Here is an 18,995-nt window from a genome sequence, read left to right on the forward strand (position 1 = left end):
GGTCTGCCCTGGTTCAGTGTTCGTGCTTTTGCCTGATGGAACCCAAAATGCCAGGGCTCCACATTGAAGCCCAGAAAGTCTCCTTTCTGGCAGGTCGTCTCTGGGTTCTGCCCTCTGGTGTCTCGGCACACTCTCCCAGCCACTCCAGGCAGCCTGGAGCGGTGGGCTGGTTTCCAGGCCTTTAGCCCTGGTGGAAGGAGAGCCCCAAGTCTTGGATTCATCTACTGAACAGACAGGGGCCTTGAGCGCAGCTGAACCCAGAAAGCGGGGGTCTGTGTGAGGTCCCTCAGAGTCCTGTCCCCATCCCCTTTTAGGGACATAAAAGTTCTTCCTGGCAGAAGCCCCCCCCCCCCCCCCCGCCACCTGCCCTCTCCCCATTCAAGGCCCTTCATGGTAAGGGGGCAGGGGAGCTTCTGAGTTGGTGTCCCCACAGTCTCATGGTGCTGGAAGCAGCTCTAAGCCAAGAGGAGGGGACAGGCTATTTTGAGCTGGGGCCTCTCCTCTACCCCTCCCACCCCCACTGGCTCCCTGGCCTGCTTAAACAAATTCAAGCCCTACTGGGGGAGGGGGCCCAAGGGACTCTGCCCTCATCCCTTCTCAGGGGCCTGTGGGTATGAGCTCAGAAGTGCTCCAGGTACGGCAGTAGTAAAATAAACTGGCTTCTTTATCTTTTAAAATCAATAGTTTTGTTTTACTGTCCTCTCCCCATGCCATTCTATGACACAAGTTAGAATCTACTCCCAGGCTTCCTCAGAAGGGGAGCTCAAGTTCAAGAGCAGCAGGGAGGAGCCCAGGAAAGCCTGGAGAGGGGAGGGCCTTGGGGGGTGGCTAATGCCTGGGGTGGGGTGGAGGCAAGGAGGGGGCTGTACTACTTTGGGGGAAGGAGGCTGGGATGGGCCCCCCTGGGGGGCAGAGAAGAGCTGAAGGCTCACATGTTCTCCCCAAATCTGGCAGCAAGAGGCCTGGCTCTTCATGAGCCACGAGGGAGTAGGCCAAGAATCGGAGGCGCTGGGGGCGTCTCAAGGCTCCAGGGTCATAGGGAGAAGAGCAATGGCCTGTTCTTAGGAGGGACCGAAGCAGCCCCCAGCACCCCGTTGAGACCAGAGTGGAGGGGGCAAAGTGAGCAGGCTGGAGGGCCTGGGCCTCCCTCCACCCCTCCACCCTTCCACCCCAGAGGAGGAGACAGCCTCTGCCACGGGATGCAGACTGGCACGCGAGGAACCCCAGCGTGGGTCCGTCCCGCCCTCAGAAGCGCTGGACGTGGATGTGGACGAAGAGCGTGGCTGGCGACAGTGAGGCCCCGTCCTTGGCAAGCAGGTGGATGTGGCGGTACCCTGTGGGGAGCGTAGCCACGTGTCAGGCTCTCCGCCCCCCAGCCCGCAGGGCCAGGACCGCGGGGGCGCCAACCACATCCCGGCCCTGGGCTCAGGCAAGCTCTCGGAGGACATGCAAAGCCCAGGCGAATAGGGTCTTGGAGGCCCAGACCCGCAGCCCTCTCCGTCCCCGCCAACCTTGCTTCAGGCTGCTGAGGGGCAGCGTGAACTGGCCCACAAAGTCGTTGGGGGAGGTGGTGTCGTAATCTTCCACCACGAACCGGACCAGCACCAGCTCCGGAGCCCGCAACTGGAACTGCAGGGTCTGCCCCCAGCGGGGGTTGAAGCCTAGGGCGCAGGCGTGAGTCAGGAGCCCGCCGGCCCCCAGGCCCGCCCTCCTGCCACCAGCACGCCCACCCACCGTTGTTGAGCACGTAGTTGGTCTCCTTTCGGGCGCAGTCTGCGGGCACCCCGTGGATCTCAACACGCACCAGGGGGTCCACGATGGAGTTCGGCTTCTCGGTGTTCAGCTTGGGCAGCTGCTGCGCTGTCAGCACCTGCCGGGGACGAAGGGGAGCGTCGCTCCGGCCCCCGCCCGGGCCCACGCCTACCTGTCCCCTTGGTTAGGGCAGGAAGCCCCTTGCCCTCAGCGCTCACCCGGACCCTGCCCTCACCCCAAGCCGTCCCCAGGCCGCCACCGTCTGGAACCAAAGGCTGGCGCCCTGCAGGCTAGGACCCCTCCGGGGCTAGCTGTGACCCCGGGGTACGGCCTGGTCCAGGCTGCTGACCTGGATGGTGAGAGTAGTTCTGGGGGGTCCAGGGCACTCGGGGTCAAAGGTGGTGTCGGGCTGCCGCAGGGGGGCGGGTTTCAGGATGTAGCCGCACCGCCCGTTGACGAGAAAGCGCCCGGCATTGAGGTCCATCTCGTAGCCCGGTGTCTGGAAGTTCAAGGCCACTGCGGACATAGCGGGGTCAAGGCAGGGGCTCTTAGTGTCCCTCCTCTCACCGCTCCGTTTTGGGGTCTCACTGCCCACCCCCACCGGGCCTTAGGGGTGCATCACGGCAGCCAAGGGACCCAGCCCCCATTGTCACCTACACTTTATCCCTGGTATAGGGTGGGGCTGGGCATAGGCCCAGGCCAGAGTGGCGTCCAAGGAAGCCTGGGGTCTCCATATCTGCGCTCAAGGGGACCGTATTCCCCTCCTTTGCTCCTTTGTTGGAGCTCAGCATCCCTCCAGAGCCCACTCCTGTCTGTGTTGATTCCGTGGGACTGCCACGGATGTGTGTGTGTGTGTGTGTGTGTGTGTGTGTCAGGGGACACATGGGAGTAGAGATTTTTAACTTTTGTCTTCATAAAAAATGTGAGACTTTTACACTGTCAGGAAGATGAGTCTGATTTGTTTTCCCACCTAATTTCCTGACAATTATTTTAGTCATTGTTATTACCGAGAAAACACCTTTTTCCACCTTCTGGCAAGCTGTCTGGCCCCACCCCTGCCCGGGCCTCTCCTGGCTCCCTGGAGGCCGCCCCCCTCGGCAGCGCGCTGCCCCCACTCACCCAGCTGACAGCCTGAGTTCCACATCTCCTGGGGGCTGTAGTTGGCCGAGTTCACGCGCAGCCCCAGGGGGTAGACGCGGGTCAGGTGCCGGGCGTTGTGCTTGACGAAGCTGTTCCCTGGGGGAGAGTTGGGGCAGGACCACGATGGCCCCTAGGTGTCCCTCACGCAGTGCCAGGGCCTGTAACTTCCTCTGTCCCAGCTACAGGGACAAGCTGGGAACAGAGGCTGAACTCCCGCAGCCTCCCCCTGCCCCAGGGCTGAGAGGACCTCCCAGACGAGGCTACTGAAGCCCAGAGAGGGCCAAGGACCCCCTTCCACACCCTGGCACTGCAGCCCAGCCCCAAATCCCCGCATCCTGCCCCCAACTCAATGCCTGGAACACGGGGCCCCAGGCTGACATCCGGCTCTCATCCCGCCTCCCCCATGCACTCCTCCAGCAGCGTGTGGGTCCTCCAGGCCTTCGTCCAACCTGCTCCTCCAGCCTGGAAACCCCTTCCCCAGGGCGCCTGGGTGGCTCAGATGGTTAAGCGTCTGCCTGCGGCTCAGGTCATGATCCCAGGGTCCTGGGATCGAGTCCTGCATCGGGCTCCCTGCTAGGCGGGGAGCCTGCTTCTCCCTCTGCCTCTGCCTCTCTCTCTCTCTGACTTTCATGAATAAATAAATAAAACATTTAAAAAAAAAAAGAAAAAGAAAAAAAAAGAAATGCCTTCCCCTTCTTCACCTGGCTCCTTCCACCCCATCCTTTCGTCTGGGGTCTCGGCAGGCATCCCCCGCTCCAGAGTCCTTCCCTGACCTCGCGCCCTCTGCCCGGCTCCCCCAACCCCCGCCACGGCCCACTGGTCACCCTGCACCAGCACTCCCGTCTGTGTCTGGCCCTGTCACCAGGCTTGAGTCCGGCAAAGGCAGGCAGCAGCCTCCCTCCTCCCTGGACCCTCTTCCTTCCACCCATGCCGGCCCGGTGCTGGGCAGGTGCTGGGCGCTCATTCCCTGAGCCCCAAACTGGGGACCTCCTGACCCTCTCACTGGCCCTGAAGTCCTCTCAGTCTCCTTTCCAGACCAACTTCAGGATGCCCCCCACCAGGAGCCTGCCGGCCTCCACGGCGCCTCCGGCCCCCGGGTGCCCGATGTCCCGGCTCCTACCTGCCTCTCGGATGAGCTTCTTGGCCTTGCGCTCGTTGAGGGAGCTGACCTGGCAGGGCTGGGGCGGCACTGGGTTGGGGCGCAGGGTCTGCAGGCGGGTGGCACAGCAGTACACGGCCAGGGCCGACAGCTCGGGGGAGATCTGCTTGGCCTGGGAGATGAGCCTCAGAGGGGGTCCGCCGGCTCCTGCGCCTCTGTCCTCCTAGCTCCCCTCCCCTCCCCAAGCAGCTCCTCCCTGCCCCAGCCGGGCGCCGACCGTCCCACTCACCCGCCGCCTCTGCTCTGCGGCCTCTGCCTCCTCTTCTTCCTCTTCCTCTTCCTCCTCCTGGTCGGACAGAATTCGACCGTCCTCACCCCGAGCAGCTGACAGCTTCTTCCCCTTCACCAGGACCCGGCCCTTCAGCTGCTGTAGGGACCCCACACGGAGGGATTATGCCCTCTCGCCCCTGTCAGTCACACAACCACCACTATGTGAGGGGCTGACCCGGGGGCGCAGGAAAGGCCACGCCAAGATGAGGGATGCTTCTAACAGGAAAAAATGGGAAACAACGCATAGAGCCACCAACGGGGGACTGGCGAGGGAGGTCCCTCCAAACAGAATACGACAAGCAGCCTTTCCAATGAATGACGCAGCTCGGGACCGAAAGAGAAGGAGCCCTCTTCCCAAAAGATCTCCCGTGAAAAAAGTGACTGTAGAACATGTAATCACATGAGCTTCCTTGTGTAACATTTGAAAGAGAAGACAGCTCTGCACATAGGTATAGACGCGTGGGAAAATTCTAGAAAGACGCACAAGAAACTTAAAGATGGTTACTTCCTGTGAAATAGGACAAGGGCAAACAAAAACCGTTTTTCATTGTATACACTTTTGTACAGCTCGATTTTTTTTTTAACCGTGTTTCATGCTAATAAAAAAAAATCAAATCACACACACACACACACACACACACAGAGGTGAATCAACATTCTCTGCATATTTGGATTGAGAGTAGGAGGAGCGTTTTCTCAAGGAGCCGGAAAAACACAAATGTCCCCAAGAGGCAGATAAAATGTTCTGGGGTTTGGGAGGAAGAACCACCCCAGGCCAGAGAGCTACGGAATTTCCTCAGATCACAGGAAGGGGTGGTTTACGCTGAGCGAAAATTCTAAGCAGGTGGCGCTTGGCTGGGAAGGGAGCTTCAGGTGGAGAGGACGCACCACCCAAGGCCTTGGAGGTGGCCGTGGCTGAGGTTGCAGGGACTCTCTAGGCAGGGCAGCAAAGTGGGGCCGGGAGGGGGGTGGATGGGTAGGGCACGGAAGGCCCTGAATAGGGCGGGGTGGGTCTAGTCAAGACTGGTGGGTAGGAGAGTGACAAGACCATGGGGTGGCAGATGCCAGAGGAACGCAGGGGGAGGTCGAGGCAGAGAGAGGTGTGGGGTCCCGACCTGCGGAGATGGCATAGCGGGGGTGGATGGTGGACCACAGCCGGGTCCTCCCCCACGCGGGCTGAGAGTCCGGGGGCATTCATTACCTCTGGGGATGGCAGTTCTTCCGGGTTCTGGGCGTCCAGCGCTTCTGTCACCAGCGCGTCTCCCAGGATGGTGCGAAGGTGGTGGGCCATGACAGCCTGCTGCTCCAGCCCACAGTGGTTCTCGAGGGACAGGATGACAGGGTATGGCGACAGCTGGGGGGGAGGGACAGCAACTCAGAGCCACCTCCCCGTCCCCCTCCCAGGACCCCCATTACACCTGGCCCCCCAACCCCCTTCAGGACAGGCAGGCAAAGGCACTCTGGGGGTGCTGAGTAGGTGGAACGTGGGACATACTCTGGGGCCAGTGTGTTTTTGGGGGGACAGAGGTCAGATCTGGGGTCTCAGGGAAAGGGTGGAATGTCTGGGAAGCTGAGGGCAGCTGCAGGAGTGGTTTTATTGTATAAATGCCCTTTATATGTTAATGACATTGGCCATGTTGTTTCTGTTACACACTCCCCCCCAAGCCCATAATTTTTTAAAGTTTATTTATTTATTTTTTTTAGTAATCTCTACATCCAGTGTGGGGCTCGAACTCACGACTCCAAGATCAAGAGTCGCACACTCTCCCGACTGAGCCAGCCTGGTGCCCCCAAGCCCACCATTTTTTGAGGGTAAGATTTGTGTATAGATTGACAGAAGTCGCAATTTTATGCAGACTTCTCTTTCATGGCTTTCTCTTTGGGAGTCATGATATGATTAAAATGTCCTTCCCTACCCGCAAGGTTTTCTTCTGGACATTTTGTGATTTTACTGCAATTACTAAACATCAGGGTAGAGGAAGGGAGCCTCTCACTCAGCTTTCTTCTACCCCATTGGCCAGTTGTCCCAGCAGCACTTGGTGAGTGAGCGATTCTCTGGGCAGGGGGGTTTCTTCTGGAAGGACAGAGGACGCTGGGGTCACTGGGGAGGCTCTGGGGCTGGGCATGGGGGTCCTGGGAGCTCACAGTGAAGGCGTGGTCACGCACGGTCTGGACCACGTCTCGGAAGAGGATCTTGGAAGTGAGGGTGTGGCCGTGATAGACGATGGGCTCCCCTCCTGGCCCCTCCCAGCAGTCCAGCTCCACACAGCGGCATCCCTGGGCAAAAGCCCTGCAGACAGACAGGTGGGCGGGGGAGGGGTCATGCGGGAGCCCTGGAACAGAGCAATGGCCAGGCTGAGCCAGGTAGCCACTCCCCTGCTCAGGAAGCCCACAGTGAGATTTGAGCCCCATAGCATTCCCAAGCTGGGCTCCCAGATGTGTTCACCCCGACCATCCCCCGCTAGGGTACCTGACATAGGCCTCGGTGCTGCTGAGCCCCCCGATCTGAGAGTCGGTCAGATAGGTGTTGTGTGAGGAGGAGATGAAGTAGTGGGAAAGGGGCTGGTCCATGTCCTGGAACACGCATGTGTGGGCCGGGTCCACAGCAGCCCCTTCGGGTGACAACAGGTACATCATGAAGCCATCCAGTGTCATCAGCTCATGCTGCTTGGCTGCAGGACGGGCAGAAGAGAGTGTCAGGCCACCGGGAGGATCCCCACGTCTGGCCCCACAGGCCCCCAAAGCTCACTTAGCTTAGTAATAATGAGCACCTAGCTACTGACTGGACTCTACATAAGTTATGCCATTTAGGTTTTTTTTTTTAAGACTTTATTTATTTATTTGACAAGAGAGACAGCGAGAGAGGGAACACAAGCAGGGGGAGAGGGAGAGGGAGAAGCAGGCTTCCTGCCGAGCAGGGAGCCCGATGCGGTACTCGATCCTGGGACTCCAAGATCATGACCTGAGCCGAAGGCAGATGCTTAACGACTGAGCCACCCAGGCACCCCGCCGTTTAGTTTGTTTAAAATAATCTTAATCTCTACACCCAACGTGCGGTTCGAACTCATGACCCCAAGATCAAGAATCGCACGCTCTATCACCTGAGCAGCCGGGCGCCCCCATAAGTCATGCCATTTAATCTTCAGCCAAACCCTATGAGGCAGGGACTCTACTAAATCCATGTCACAGACGTGGCAGCTGAGTCTCCGAGAGGCAAGGCAACCTGCCCAAGATGGCCCCCACAGCCAATAATCGTAGAGCCCACTTAGCTAGAAGCCCCCGGACCTGTCAGATGCCGAGACAGGGCCGTGTTGACCCCAACCGGTCTGTCAGACCCCGACCTGTCTCGTTGAGCTCATAGGTGTGGATGAGCTTCTGGGCGTGGGCCAGGGTGGCGGTGTCCTCGCCCTGGTCCTTCAGGAACTCCAGCAGCTCCGGGGTGCTCAGCACGCGGTCCTCGCCCGAGTACTGATGGAAGATGTCCTCCAGCTCGGGCCGTTTCAGCAACCGCCGCAGAAACTCCTCGATCTCAGCCCCCTCCAGCCGCTCATTGTTGGAGTGGTCGCACTCCTGGAAGGCAGGGCGGGGCAGCTCAGAGGAGGAGGACACCCTGGGAAAGCCGGCCCGCACCGACGCATCCGTCATGGACCACGCTGGGCAGCCGGGGGCCCCCCAGGCCCCAGGCAGAGAAACTGGGTGCTAGCGAGGAGGTCCTGGGTGTCGTGCAAGCTTACACAGCTGGTACGCTGCAGGCCTGGGATTCTAAGGAGGCTCTCTTGGCTTTAGTGCCTGTCCCCCTGCACCATGACCTACCCTCCAAAATCAAGATATGGGAGGAAAAGCAGTGACCTGGGGGCGGGACCGGCCATAATCCCTCCTCCTGTGTGTGTGCAGTGCCGTCCTTCCGTCCCCAGATCCACACCCAGGGCCAGTGAGCCACAGATAACTGAATCCACGGGGAGTAGTCCCCGTGGAGCTGTGGGCCCAGGTGGACCGGCGCCATGGCTCCCGCGTCTTTCCGTGTCTCAGGTGGGTCAGTCACCACCCACACGGGCATCTGCCGTGTGCTCTGGCCCGGCCGCCGATGCCGAGCGCAGCCCTGTGCAGCCCCCGTGGTGCTCCCACGTGTGGGGTGTATCCGGTCACGCGGGGAGGCGCCCCGTGTGTCATAGTGGAGGAGGGCGTGCAGGGGAGCCCGGGAGCCGACTCCTGCCTGCACGCCCGCGTGTAAGCCCTGCACGGTCACTGGGGCGAAGGGTGCCTGCGGACTCCAGAGCAGAAGTGAAAAGCACAGCTTTGCTGCTCACTCTGGGGCTGCGGTGGGTGAGGGGGGTCCTCCCCATCCCTGGGCTCCGCCTGGGGGTGAGGAAAGAAGTTCCGGGCCAGCACGCCCATCCTGGCCCTCAGGGGAGTGCAAAAGGCCAACTAGGCCCAGATGTGGCCTCTCCGCAGGGCCACAAAGGCTGTGCACAAAGGCTGCGGGCGCGGGGCGTGGGTGCCTCAGAGGTGGGAGTGGGGGCGGGCGCCCACCTTGAAGAGGCGGTAGGCATACATGTCATTCATGTCCACGTTAACCATTCTGAGCAGGCTCTTGATCTCCTTGAAGCTCATCTTACTGTCCTGGTCAGAGTCAGCCCGGTGCAGGTAGGTGTGGATCCAGGTGTGGGCGCTCAGGAAATACCAGCGACAGCCTGGGCACCGCCGCCCCTCCCCCACACACAGGTGACTGCCAGGGACGCCCCCGCCGCCTGGGTCTAGGGGCCGTACTTCCCCTCTGCCCGCGGCCTCCTCGGGGAAGGGACCGGGCTCCCCAGAGACGGGAGGCCGCGTGGCCACCCGCTGTTCTGAAGACCAGGGGCTCCGGCTCGGCCCGCGGGTCCCAGGGGACGGGTCCTCCCTCCCCGCCACCCCGCCACCCCGCCACCCGGGCAGGATATTGGTCGAGGCGCTCGCGCTGGCTCATGGCGTCGAGGCGCGCGCGCAGCTTGGCCAGGCCGCGCACCCAGCGCTGCGCCTCCTCGGCCGTGGCCGCCGCCAGGTCCAAGTTCTTGCGGCGGCCCTTGAAGGCGATGGTGAGGCAGCGCGCCGGCGGGAAGGCGCCGCCGAAGCGCCGCAGGCCCTCGGACTGGTGGCCCTCGCGGACGGCCTCGATGTGCTGCACGAAGACTGCGGGGGGGGGGGGGGGGACGGGGCACGCGCCGCCGGGTCAGGGCCGCTGTCCCCGGGGCCGCTGTCCCCACAGCCCGCCCCGCGCCCGCCGCCCTGGCTCACAGATGTGCTGCGACGGCGCGCGCGGGATGCGCCGCTGGAACCACACGCTCAGGCCGTCCTCCTGCAGCCGGTACAGCCGCTCCTTGTGCCACGTCCGCGAGCGGATCTTGCAGAGCCGGGAGCCCCGCAGCATGGCGCGCACGTCCTCGTCCTCCGTCAGGCCTGCGGGGGCGGGAGGCCGGAGGGCGTCGGGGCCGGGCCTTGCCCCTCGCTCCCTCCACCCTCTTCCCAGCCTTGCAAGCCCTCACCGGCCACTCGTGCTCTCCTGAGCGTAACACGTGCCCAGTACTGGATTTGGCCTTCGGCTCCTCAGCCCCCAAGGCCGCGCTTGGCGTCTCCCACTCAAGCCCCGGGGAGCACCAGGACCTCCTGCCTCCGTCAAGCAGCTGCCTCCAGAGGCCCTTAGAGCAAAGCAGTCCCTCAGGCGGCTCCTGGGACCTGGGCCTCCCTAAAGGTCACCCTGTGTGCCACTCCCTTCCATCCCGGTCTTCGGACTTCAAGACCAGAGTCTGCCACCAACAGCCTTTTCCCTTGATGCCAAACCCTGACATCAAGAAGGAGTCTCACTATCTAACCTAAATCTCTCTTGCTGCAATCCAAGCTCCTCACTTCTGCGTTCCCCAGGACAAGGGAGGACAGCAGAGGCCACTCGGGCTCCAGGGTCACAGGCCAAGGACTGCAGGACCAGCCCTGCCAAGGCCAGCTGGGGGCTGATGTCCAGGTGTCCTCTTTGTGTCCAGCTGAGAGCATGGTCTCCGGTGACACTGGGCCCTCCCCCGGGCCCGGCCACTGTCACAATCCCACCTCACCCCACCTGTGCTCTCCACAGTGTCCACCTTCCCCAGTAAGAAGAAATGCTTACAAAACATCTACCGCATGCCAGCCCCTACTCATGAATTCACACACGAGAAAACAAATACAGAGAAGCTTAAGGAACTTGCCAGAATGCCATGGCTACAAAGTGGTGGAAGCAGGCTTCAAACCCTGGAGGTCAGGCTCTAGCACATTTACCCCCCGCCCCACTACACTGAACCCCAGCCTGCTCCTCTGTCCCCTCTCCTTGCTATCGTGGTGGGGGTGGGGTGTGCAGAATTTAAATTCAGGGGCCCGGGGAGGCAAATCCCAACTCTGGCACTTCTGAGTTACACAGCCTTGGTGACAGGAACCCGTGACTGCTCTGGGCCCTGTGTTCGCCCTGCACGCCGTGAGGATGGCAGGAGCACCCGCGGCAAAGTTGGAACTTCAGTGAAGACCCCGCCCGTCCTGGTGGTGCCACGTCCCGCTCTCGTTTGTCGAGTTATAGGTCAATACCAAAGGTTTACAAGCCAGAAAGAGTGGGAACCCGGCAAACTGGAGGGTCCATGCCCTTTGGAAGGAGGAGGGCAGCTGGGAGTGGATGAAAGCTCAGAGTTTCCAGAGAACAGGAAGCTGGAGTTGTATGTGAAGCCTCCGGACTTTTCAACGTCGGCAACTAAATCAAATTGAAACAAAAACCCCCTAAAACACCACTGTGTGAGCCAAATGAAACAGGACAGTGGGTGCCTCTTCCTCCTTTTATTTTAACAAGCCCCCAGTACTGGGTTTGGCATTAGGCTTTGTGGCCCCAAGGCCCCTGTTTGTTGTAAACTCTGACCTATGAAACCAAGCCTAAGTCCCTGGGCCTTCTCTCACTCTCTCTGGGGGCCTTTGTAGGATCCTTCTTGTCTCTCTTCTTCACACAGGACTCCTTCAAGGACCAGCTCACACAGCAGCTCCTCCAGGAAGCCTTCCTTGATTTGTCCTCAAATGGGCATTCTCCCTCCCTGATCACCAACAGCACTTTTTAATTTAACTAAAACACCCCACCCAAATTGTAATTTCAGCAAACTTTAATAAACCCAAGGACAGGGACAAAGTCTTATATCCATACCTCAGTGCTCATCCCAGAGGCAGGTTCACAGCCAGGGCTTTCTGAAAGGGGAGGACGAGCCATGTTGGCAGAACTAAACGCATTCTACCCCCAGCGCTACCTTATCTGTCCTTTCCTTGAGGGTCAGGGTTTCTGAACCCTGGCTGTGATTGGAATCACTCCTCCAGGTGATTCCGATCACAGCACAGACATTCTTGTCTGGCAATGTGGGTTGGGACTTGGGTAGCGATGTTTAAAAACCTCCCCTGTGACTTTGAGGGTGACTACGATTGAAAATCAGGGCCTCAGGGCCAGGAGGAGAAACCTGCCATCCAGAGGAGCCTATGGTCCCCCCTTGGGGCTAGCCTGTGGCTTTAAAGGCTCTGAAGGGTCTCTCAGGATTCAGAGCGGCCTCCTGGGTCAGTGCCCATTCGGTGCCCCCTAGCTAGGAAGGGGAGGTGGAACCCTCCTCTTTCCAGACAGAGAGCTAGAACGTGCCACACACCAGGCCAAGAGACTCACCAGACCCTCAGCCCTCCGCACTCACGTCTGGGCAACTTCTGAATTTCCTCAGCCTGAGAAGCAATGGGTCGGGGGGCAGGACATTCGGGGAACCTGTGGTACCACGGCAACTGAGCCCAGCCCTCCTCTACCTCCTCAGCTGTGGGAAAGGAACTCCTTGTTCCCGTGACAACCAGGCAGAGCCTGGGGCCACCTCCCCTAACCCTGCCAGCCCGCGCATGCCAAGCCCATAGTTGGGGAGGGTGGGGGGAGAAGGGGGGCTGGTGAATGACTAAGGCCGGAAATGGAGGTGAGTCACCGAGGGCCTGCTTTGTCCAGAGGATTCTGCAAACAGGACATCGAGACAGGGAGCCTGAACTTCTGATCAGCCCTCCGCTGGGATAGGTTCCCATGTTGAGCGGGCCCCTGCCCCTGGCCCTCATCCTCGGCTCCCCAGGAGCCTGTTGGGGGAAAGGGTGACATTCCAGTCTGCCCGCCCAGCTGGCACTGGCCTCTGGATCTCCCTGCTCCTCGGAGCACATTGCCTCCCAAACACGTATCCATTGGAAAAGCCAAACAGAGTTCAATGCCAGGCTGAGCCAGGTGCTGAGTCCCTGCCTGGGCAGGTGACACTATTTCCCCATTGCTTCAGCTTCTGAGCCCTGGGGTAGCGAAGGGATTGCACTTCCAGACAGGAAGGGCAGGATCAGCAGAGGTAGGAGGCCAGGAGGAGGGCCCAGGCCCTAGGCAGTGGTGCTGGGAGGCACCTGGCTCTCTGCCCAGGCACCCAGTCAACATTTATAGGTCCTGCCAGGGCCCAAACCCACAGATGCTTCCTCAACCTCACTCCTACCTGCTTGGAGCAGGTGTACAAGCTGCCTGCCTCCTGTGCTTCCAGTGGGTTATCTATCTAAACATCCCTGCCTTGAACGTGGAGCTGGGCTGGGCCGGTGCCATGGCCACCTTGACTGAACAGAGGGGGGAACGATCATGAAATAGCAGCAGTAAAAATGATGAACAATAGGCAAAAGATAGAAACCACCCAAATGCCCATCAACAGATGAATGGAGAAGCAAAAGCGGGTACAGACATACAGTGGAATATTATTCAGCCGTAAAGAGGAGGGACAGCTGGTCTAGGCTACATGGATGAACCTTGACAACATTGTGCTAAGTGAAATAAGCCAGTCATAAAAGGACAGATAATTGTATGATCCCATTTATATGCGGTGTCTAAAATAGTCAAATTCATCGGGACCGATTATATGTCCCATACACCTCAACAAAAAAAATTCAGAGACAGAATGTAATTAGAGGTTACCAGGGCCTACGGGAAGGGAGAAAGGGGAAAATTACTGGTTAATGGCTACAGAGGGGTTTTTGTTTGTTTGTTTAGGGTAATGGAAAAGTTTTGGAACTAGCACAACATTGTGAATGCCTAACACCGTGTGTGTAATTAATGCCACTCAATTAGCCACTTCCAAATGGTGAAAATGGTCAATTTTATGATATATATATATATATATATTTTTTTTTTTTTTACCACAACTTAAAAAATTAGTAACGTAATAGGCCAGAAACCACTGTATGCTTTAAATGGGTGAACTGTATGATATGTGAATTAATATCTCAGTAAAGCTGTCCAACAGAGCAGCTAACGTATCCAGGGTCCTGAGTCTGTAGGTGGTGGATCCAGAATGCATTGAGAGTTGGGGGCTAACGCGCAGGTGCGCTCAGTTTAGGGCCTGGCCCGCAGCGGGCACTCACTAAATCATAATAAAGTGAGGCGGGGGCCGGGGAGGGAAGAGGGGCCCAGGTATTCCTACACATCTGCCCTCCTCAGTCTCGTGGTCTCCAGCTGGGCCCTTCCCCAGCCCAGTTCAGTGTTGTCAGCTGGGGCTCAGACACCTTCTCTAGGCCAACTGCTTATCTCAGCCCCCAGAGACGGGCCAGGGGGAGGTGAGGAAGGGACAGCCCGGTTTCCCAACTATCACCTTCAGCCTGGGCGGTTTGGTCTGCGTGTGGTCTGAGGCCTGAGCAGTTCTGTGTCAGGGGCCAAGGCCTGGGGCAGGAGGCTGTTTTCAGTGGCGGGGCTGGAAGGGCCATGGGGAGGCCAGGTCCATCCCTGATCCTCAACCCACCCCACCCCCACCCCCGGCCTGTTTTCATAGATGGGCCACTAGAATTATGAGAGGGCAAGCTGTGTGAGCCGACAATAGTGTGGGTCACCCAGGCCAGGAAGGACGCAGGGGCCGTGGCCATGTGGTGGTGGGCAGAGGCCAGAGCTGGCCATTGGTGGGGGTGAGCGTGGGTGTGCTGTGGGGTTACAGCGAGTGTAGACAAGAGGGGTAATATGTAGGCAGCAGGGCGTGACAGTGGTAGGTCTCGAGCAAGGGGGGTGTGTAGGGGTGTGTGCGCTGGTGTGTGTGCGTGCTCTGCACACTCAGGAAGGGCACCCGGGGCTCCAGCAGGAATGTGAGAATGCAGCGAATAGCAACAGCGTATAGCTTCATGCCAAGTGGGGGAGGAGAGGAAGAGAAGCTTTTCCCGATGCTTCTGGGAGGGAACACGCGATGGTGAGGGGTCCCACACCCCTTCCCAGTCTAATTCTCCGGCCAGCAGGCAGCCCCAGCTCTTCAGGTACCAAGGCTGTCCCCCCTCGCCGGGGCTGGCTGCCACACCCAGCGCCAGGGCCCAGTGGAGCTCAGCGCCAGAGTCCGTAACATTCCTGGGAGAGTCAACACAGTCAGAAAAGGCAGGCGGTGCCTCCCCTGTCCCTGGCCGGACCCAGTGCTACTGATGGTGGCCGCATCCTTCCGGGCAGGGCCAGAACAGGCGTGAAGCCGATCTGGGGGGCAGCAGTCGTAGGAGGGGGCCTCCCCAGAGCCGAAGAAGGAGGAGAGGTGAGGGAGGCCACACGGCATGACCGGGCCAGCCCCCTAGTCCTGCCTGGCACGCCCCGGCTTAGCCAGCACGGCCACCCAACTCTCCCTCCCACCAGGCCAGGCACCTGCCAGGACCCCCACCTGCCAGCTCCACGCACGGCAGCCCCACTCACCCTGCAGGAGACATCCTGGGCAGGCCATAGGGAGAGCCCTCTGGCCCCCGTGGCACTTGGTGGATGCGTGCGGGCCGGGGAGGAGAGGGAACGGGATTCTGCCCACTCAGCTCTGCTCACCGGGAGGATTAGGGGCAAGGGCGGAGCGTCAGGGGCACGGGCACAGACAGGGGCTCTGGGGAGATAGGGCTGGCAGATAAAATTCAGGATGCCCAGTTACATTCACATTTCAGATAAACAACAAGTGATGTTTTAGTATAAGTTTGTCCCAAATGATCTGTTGTTTGTTTGAAACTCACGTTTAACGGGGCATCCTGTACTTTATGTGGTAAGCCTATGAGGACACGCCTGGGGGCTGGCAGGGCCTCTGTCGGGGAGAGGAGTAGGGGGCCACGTCCAGGCACAGATCGCTCACTCCCTCACTGTGATAGGAGTTTGGACCTCGGGCCAGACGCCTGGGTTCGAATCCTCTCTTAGCTCCTTCCCAGCGTTGAACTTCTCCGAATCTCAGTTTCTCATTTGTAAGATGAGGCTTATGGTACCACATACCTCATAAAATTGTGAGCATTAAAGGAGTTAATAGGTGAAAAGCCCTTGCTCAGTGTTATAAAGGTGTTAATTAGTATTCATTAATTCTGGCAATAAAGAGCCAACATTGAAACCTAGGCTTTGGCGGCTGCCTCTTAGCCATGTGGGCCTCGGGCTGGAGACTTCCCCCCCCACCCCGCCAGCTGATCTGCCCTGTGAGGCCCGCAGCAGCGTCTCCTCCGGGTGCCAAGGATTAAGCAGGTTCCCGCCAGCCACAAGCTCAGCAAGCCCAGCACTCCGTCTGGCTCCGCAGGTACTCACTGAGCTCCTCTCCAGCTATTCCCTGGCTTCCTGGGGACAGCTAAGCCTGCAACCCCGGGGGGGAGGGGGGGACCGGAGGTGGTGTTCCTCCCTCCTCCCCATCGTCCCAGTTCCCCCTCAAGATGACCCCAAAAGCCCTTTCTTTCCCTTGGGCTCCTCTGAGCCTTTGACCTCCAAGCCACTCCCTGCCCTAGTCTCTTGACCTGAAATAAAATCTGTTGTCTGTTAGCCTAAGGGGTGTGGCCATGACCGTGACAGGGGGCAGCCCTGAGAGCCATCTGGGGAGGAGTCCCGGCAGCTGTGGTGGTGGCAGCTCCCTGGGTGGTGGGCCTGGCCTTGATGGCCTGACAGGCTGGGCCCCGGGACACCTGGCTTGTGTCTCCACCCTGTTCCTGGAGTCAGTGAGGCCTGGGGAAGGGGCATTCCCCAGAAACTGGACATTCCTTTCTCAGCAGTCACTCAGCAGGACAGGGCAGCGGTGGGAGGGGAGGACAGCCCAGGTGACATTCTGACACCCACACGGGTCCTGACAGTGTCACTAGGATGGGATGCCCCCGTGCAGCTTTACTCATGCCGTGAGGCTGAGTCCTGGGCTCAGCTTGTAATTACCTGTCCGCGAGTATCTCCTGCTACTAAACTGTGTGCTCCCCGAGGGCAAAGTGCTGTGATATTCATCTCCGTGGCCCCAGCCCTCGGCACAGCGCCACTACACACTGACAGGGCTAAGCAAACGTGTGTGGAATGAAGAAGCAGGTGGGTATGCGGGGACAGCACCCCAGCCCTCCCACAGCATCCGCCACCTCTGCTTCTCCTTCTCCGGCCCCACACCAGCCCCGGATGTCTTGGTGACCAGCCCCGGATGTCTCGGTGGCACCTCAACTCCCCACGGCCATCCTCCTCTCCCCAAGGCCCAGAGAATGACACTGCCACCCACCAGAGACACCTTTCAGATCCCACCAACTGCAGAGTCCAGCCCAGTCCGCCTCCTAGATGGTTCTAGAATCCAACTCGGCTGCGCCGGCCCAAGTCCGAGCACCACCATAGCTTGACCAACTGATTCCTCAGCCTCCCTCCTATGGTTCTCTTTGATTCACCCCTGCCTTCGTCCAACATGCCTCTACTCTGCCTGAGCCCTGCCTACCTCCTCCTACCTGAGACCCTCTGGGGCTCCTGCTGACCCCAGGGCAAATCCATAACTCTATAAGGAGAGGCCTTGAGGATCAGGCCCCCACCTGCCTCTCCCCCATGCCTCGCTCCAGTCTCCCTGTGGCTCTGGGGTGCAGCCAGGGCCCTCGCCGGCTCCCCAGCATCTAATTTGTCCCCTCCCTTCCTAGGATGGTTTCTTTGCCTCATTGTCTGCCCTCCTTGCTGATGCCTCCATTCTCTAAAGGGCCAGAACTGTGTCTGTCTTATTTGTTGCTGAATCCCAGGACAGAGCATACTATAGGCACTCAATAGATGTCTGCCGAATGCATGAATGATTGGAGGGTAAGGCAGAGATCATGTGTCTTATGTCTCCGTAAGGAGAGCGCAAGGTTCAGTGCTCAGAACATGGACAGAGCTCAGTCAATTCAGATCGCATGAGTGACAGGAAGTAGAAGTAAGAACAAGGTGGGGGGCAGTGACAAAGAGAAGGCAAGACTGGCAATCGGTCCCCTGAATTCTGCCCCAAGATCCACACTGGTCTCCTGGGCAGCCCTGCCCTGTTCCCCCAGCCCCACACCCACCTCTCCATCATTAACTATTTACCTACAGCAGTTGGAACACACCGTTTCAGTTTCATGGTGCGGCACGTTTTCTACAGCACTCGCACACATTCCCCACTCCCAGTCAGCCACACTTTGCCCAGGCTCTGAGCGGTCCCTTCGGCAGTGTGGCTGCGCACAGCCTCCATGTCAGCCCTTGCCCTTAACTGGCTGTGTGGCCACTGACAAATTCTTCCACTTCTCTGAGTCAGTTTCCTCATCTGTGAAATGGGAATTATACCAGGTACCTCTCCGGAGAGTGAGGAAGACTGGGTGAGGCCACCTCTGTAACCACCCAATGCAGTCGGACTCTGGGAGATGCCTAATGCGCCACAGTGTGCATACATTCCTTCCCTGCAGTCCCTTCCCCCAAACCTCAGACTCTGCCTTTCTGACTTCAAGGACAGTATTCTCACCAGTTCGACCAGTCCTACCAGTGCTGCGTCGCTGCTGCAACCCCTCTGGGGGCTGCAGGGCTGGAGGACTGGCTTGAGGGGCTGGCCTCTTCCCCAGCTCCCCTGCCCCCCTAAGGGCGGCCAAGAACCCAGGATGCCCGGGGGCGCCCGCGGACCCTGGAAGGCACAGGGTGCTGGGGAGGCGGGTGAGGGACACCCCCAGCCTGTCTCCCCCACTCTATGCACCAGGTCCTCCGGGACCCCGATCCTCGCCCGGCGCCCAAATTCCCACTCCAGCACGCCCGGCGGGCGCCTCCTGGTGGGAAGCGAAGGCCACCGGCGCGCCTCGCTCGGCCCCGGAACGTCGGGTGACCGAAGGTGCGACCCCCCAGTCGGAACGGTGCTGGCATTCCGACCCCCGCCGCCCGGGAAGCCCACGACGGCTCGCCCGCACACCCCCGCCGTCCCAGGCGGCCCCCCGCGGCAGTCCGCGCCCACCCCGCACGCCCCCGTCCGTCACTGACCCATCTTCTTCAGCGCCCGCAGCCCGGGCCTCTTGCTGCCGCCGTCCGGGGACGCGAGCGCGACGGGTGTCGCGACCTGGGCCGGCACCGGGGGCTCCTCGGGCCGGCGGCGGCAGCTCCTCCAGCGGCCGCACAGCATGGCTCGGTGGGGCCGGGGCCGGGCCGGGGGTCTGCGCTCGGGGCCAAGGCAGCGGGGACGCCGCTCCGGCCCGGCCCCGGCTCTATGCGCGGTCCCGAGCGCAGAAACTTAGCGGCGCCCGGAGGGAATGGGAGAGAGGTGGTGTCGGGAGCGGGGAGACAGGGAGGGACGAGGTCGGGAGAAGGAGGGACCGGGAGGGGGGCGGGGCCGAGGACGGCGCCGGGGGAGGTGCGAGGCGGTGGCGGGGAGCGGGGAGCGGGGGGCTGGGGGACCCCAGGCCGGGAGGTGTGTCCTCCGCGAGGTGT

General features: G+C 60.1%; 1 protein-coding gene across 2 annotated transcripts; it reads right to left on the reverse strand.

The window, feature by feature from the left end:
* Positions 1 to 689: 689 nt before the first annotated feature.
* PLCD3 (phospholipase C delta 3) lies at positions 690 to 18,835 on the reverse strand. Of its 2 annotated transcripts, none has more exons than XM_032396588.1 (15): positions 18,552 to 18,835; positions 9,593 to 9,754; positions 9,259 to 9,487; positions 8,852 to 8,981; positions 7,663 to 7,891; positions 6,792 to 6,993; positions 6,467 to 6,611; positions 5,523 to 5,675; positions 4,281 to 4,418; positions 4,013 to 4,163; positions 2,872 to 2,988; positions 2,102 to 2,268; positions 1,735 to 1,870; positions 1,512 to 1,661; positions 690 to 1,334 (listed from the first exon to the last, which is right to left on the reverse strand). In XM_032396588.1, exons 1-15 carry the CDS (start codon positions 18,688 to 18,690, stop codon positions 1,246 to 1,248), a joined length of 2,337 nt encoding a protein of 778 aa, XP_032252479.1. In that variant the 5' UTR covers positions 18,691 to 18,835; the 3' UTR covers positions 690 to 1,245. The 2 variants fall into 2 exon arrangements, with proteins under 2 accessions (XP_032252479.1, XP_032252480.1); XM_032396589.1 differs by lacking the exon at positions 18,552 to 18,835 and adding an exon at positions 11,502 to 11,524.
* Between the last annotated feature and the right edge of the window lie 160 nt (positions 18,836 to 18,995).

This window comes from Phoca vitulina, unplaced genomic scaffold (assembly GCF_004348235.1).
Source record: "Phoca vitulina isolate PV1807 unplaced genomic scaffold, GSC_HSeal_1.0 scaffold92, whole genome shotgun sequence".
NCBI lineage: Eukaryota > Metazoa > Chordata > Mammalia > Carnivora > Phocidae > Phoca > Phoca vitulina.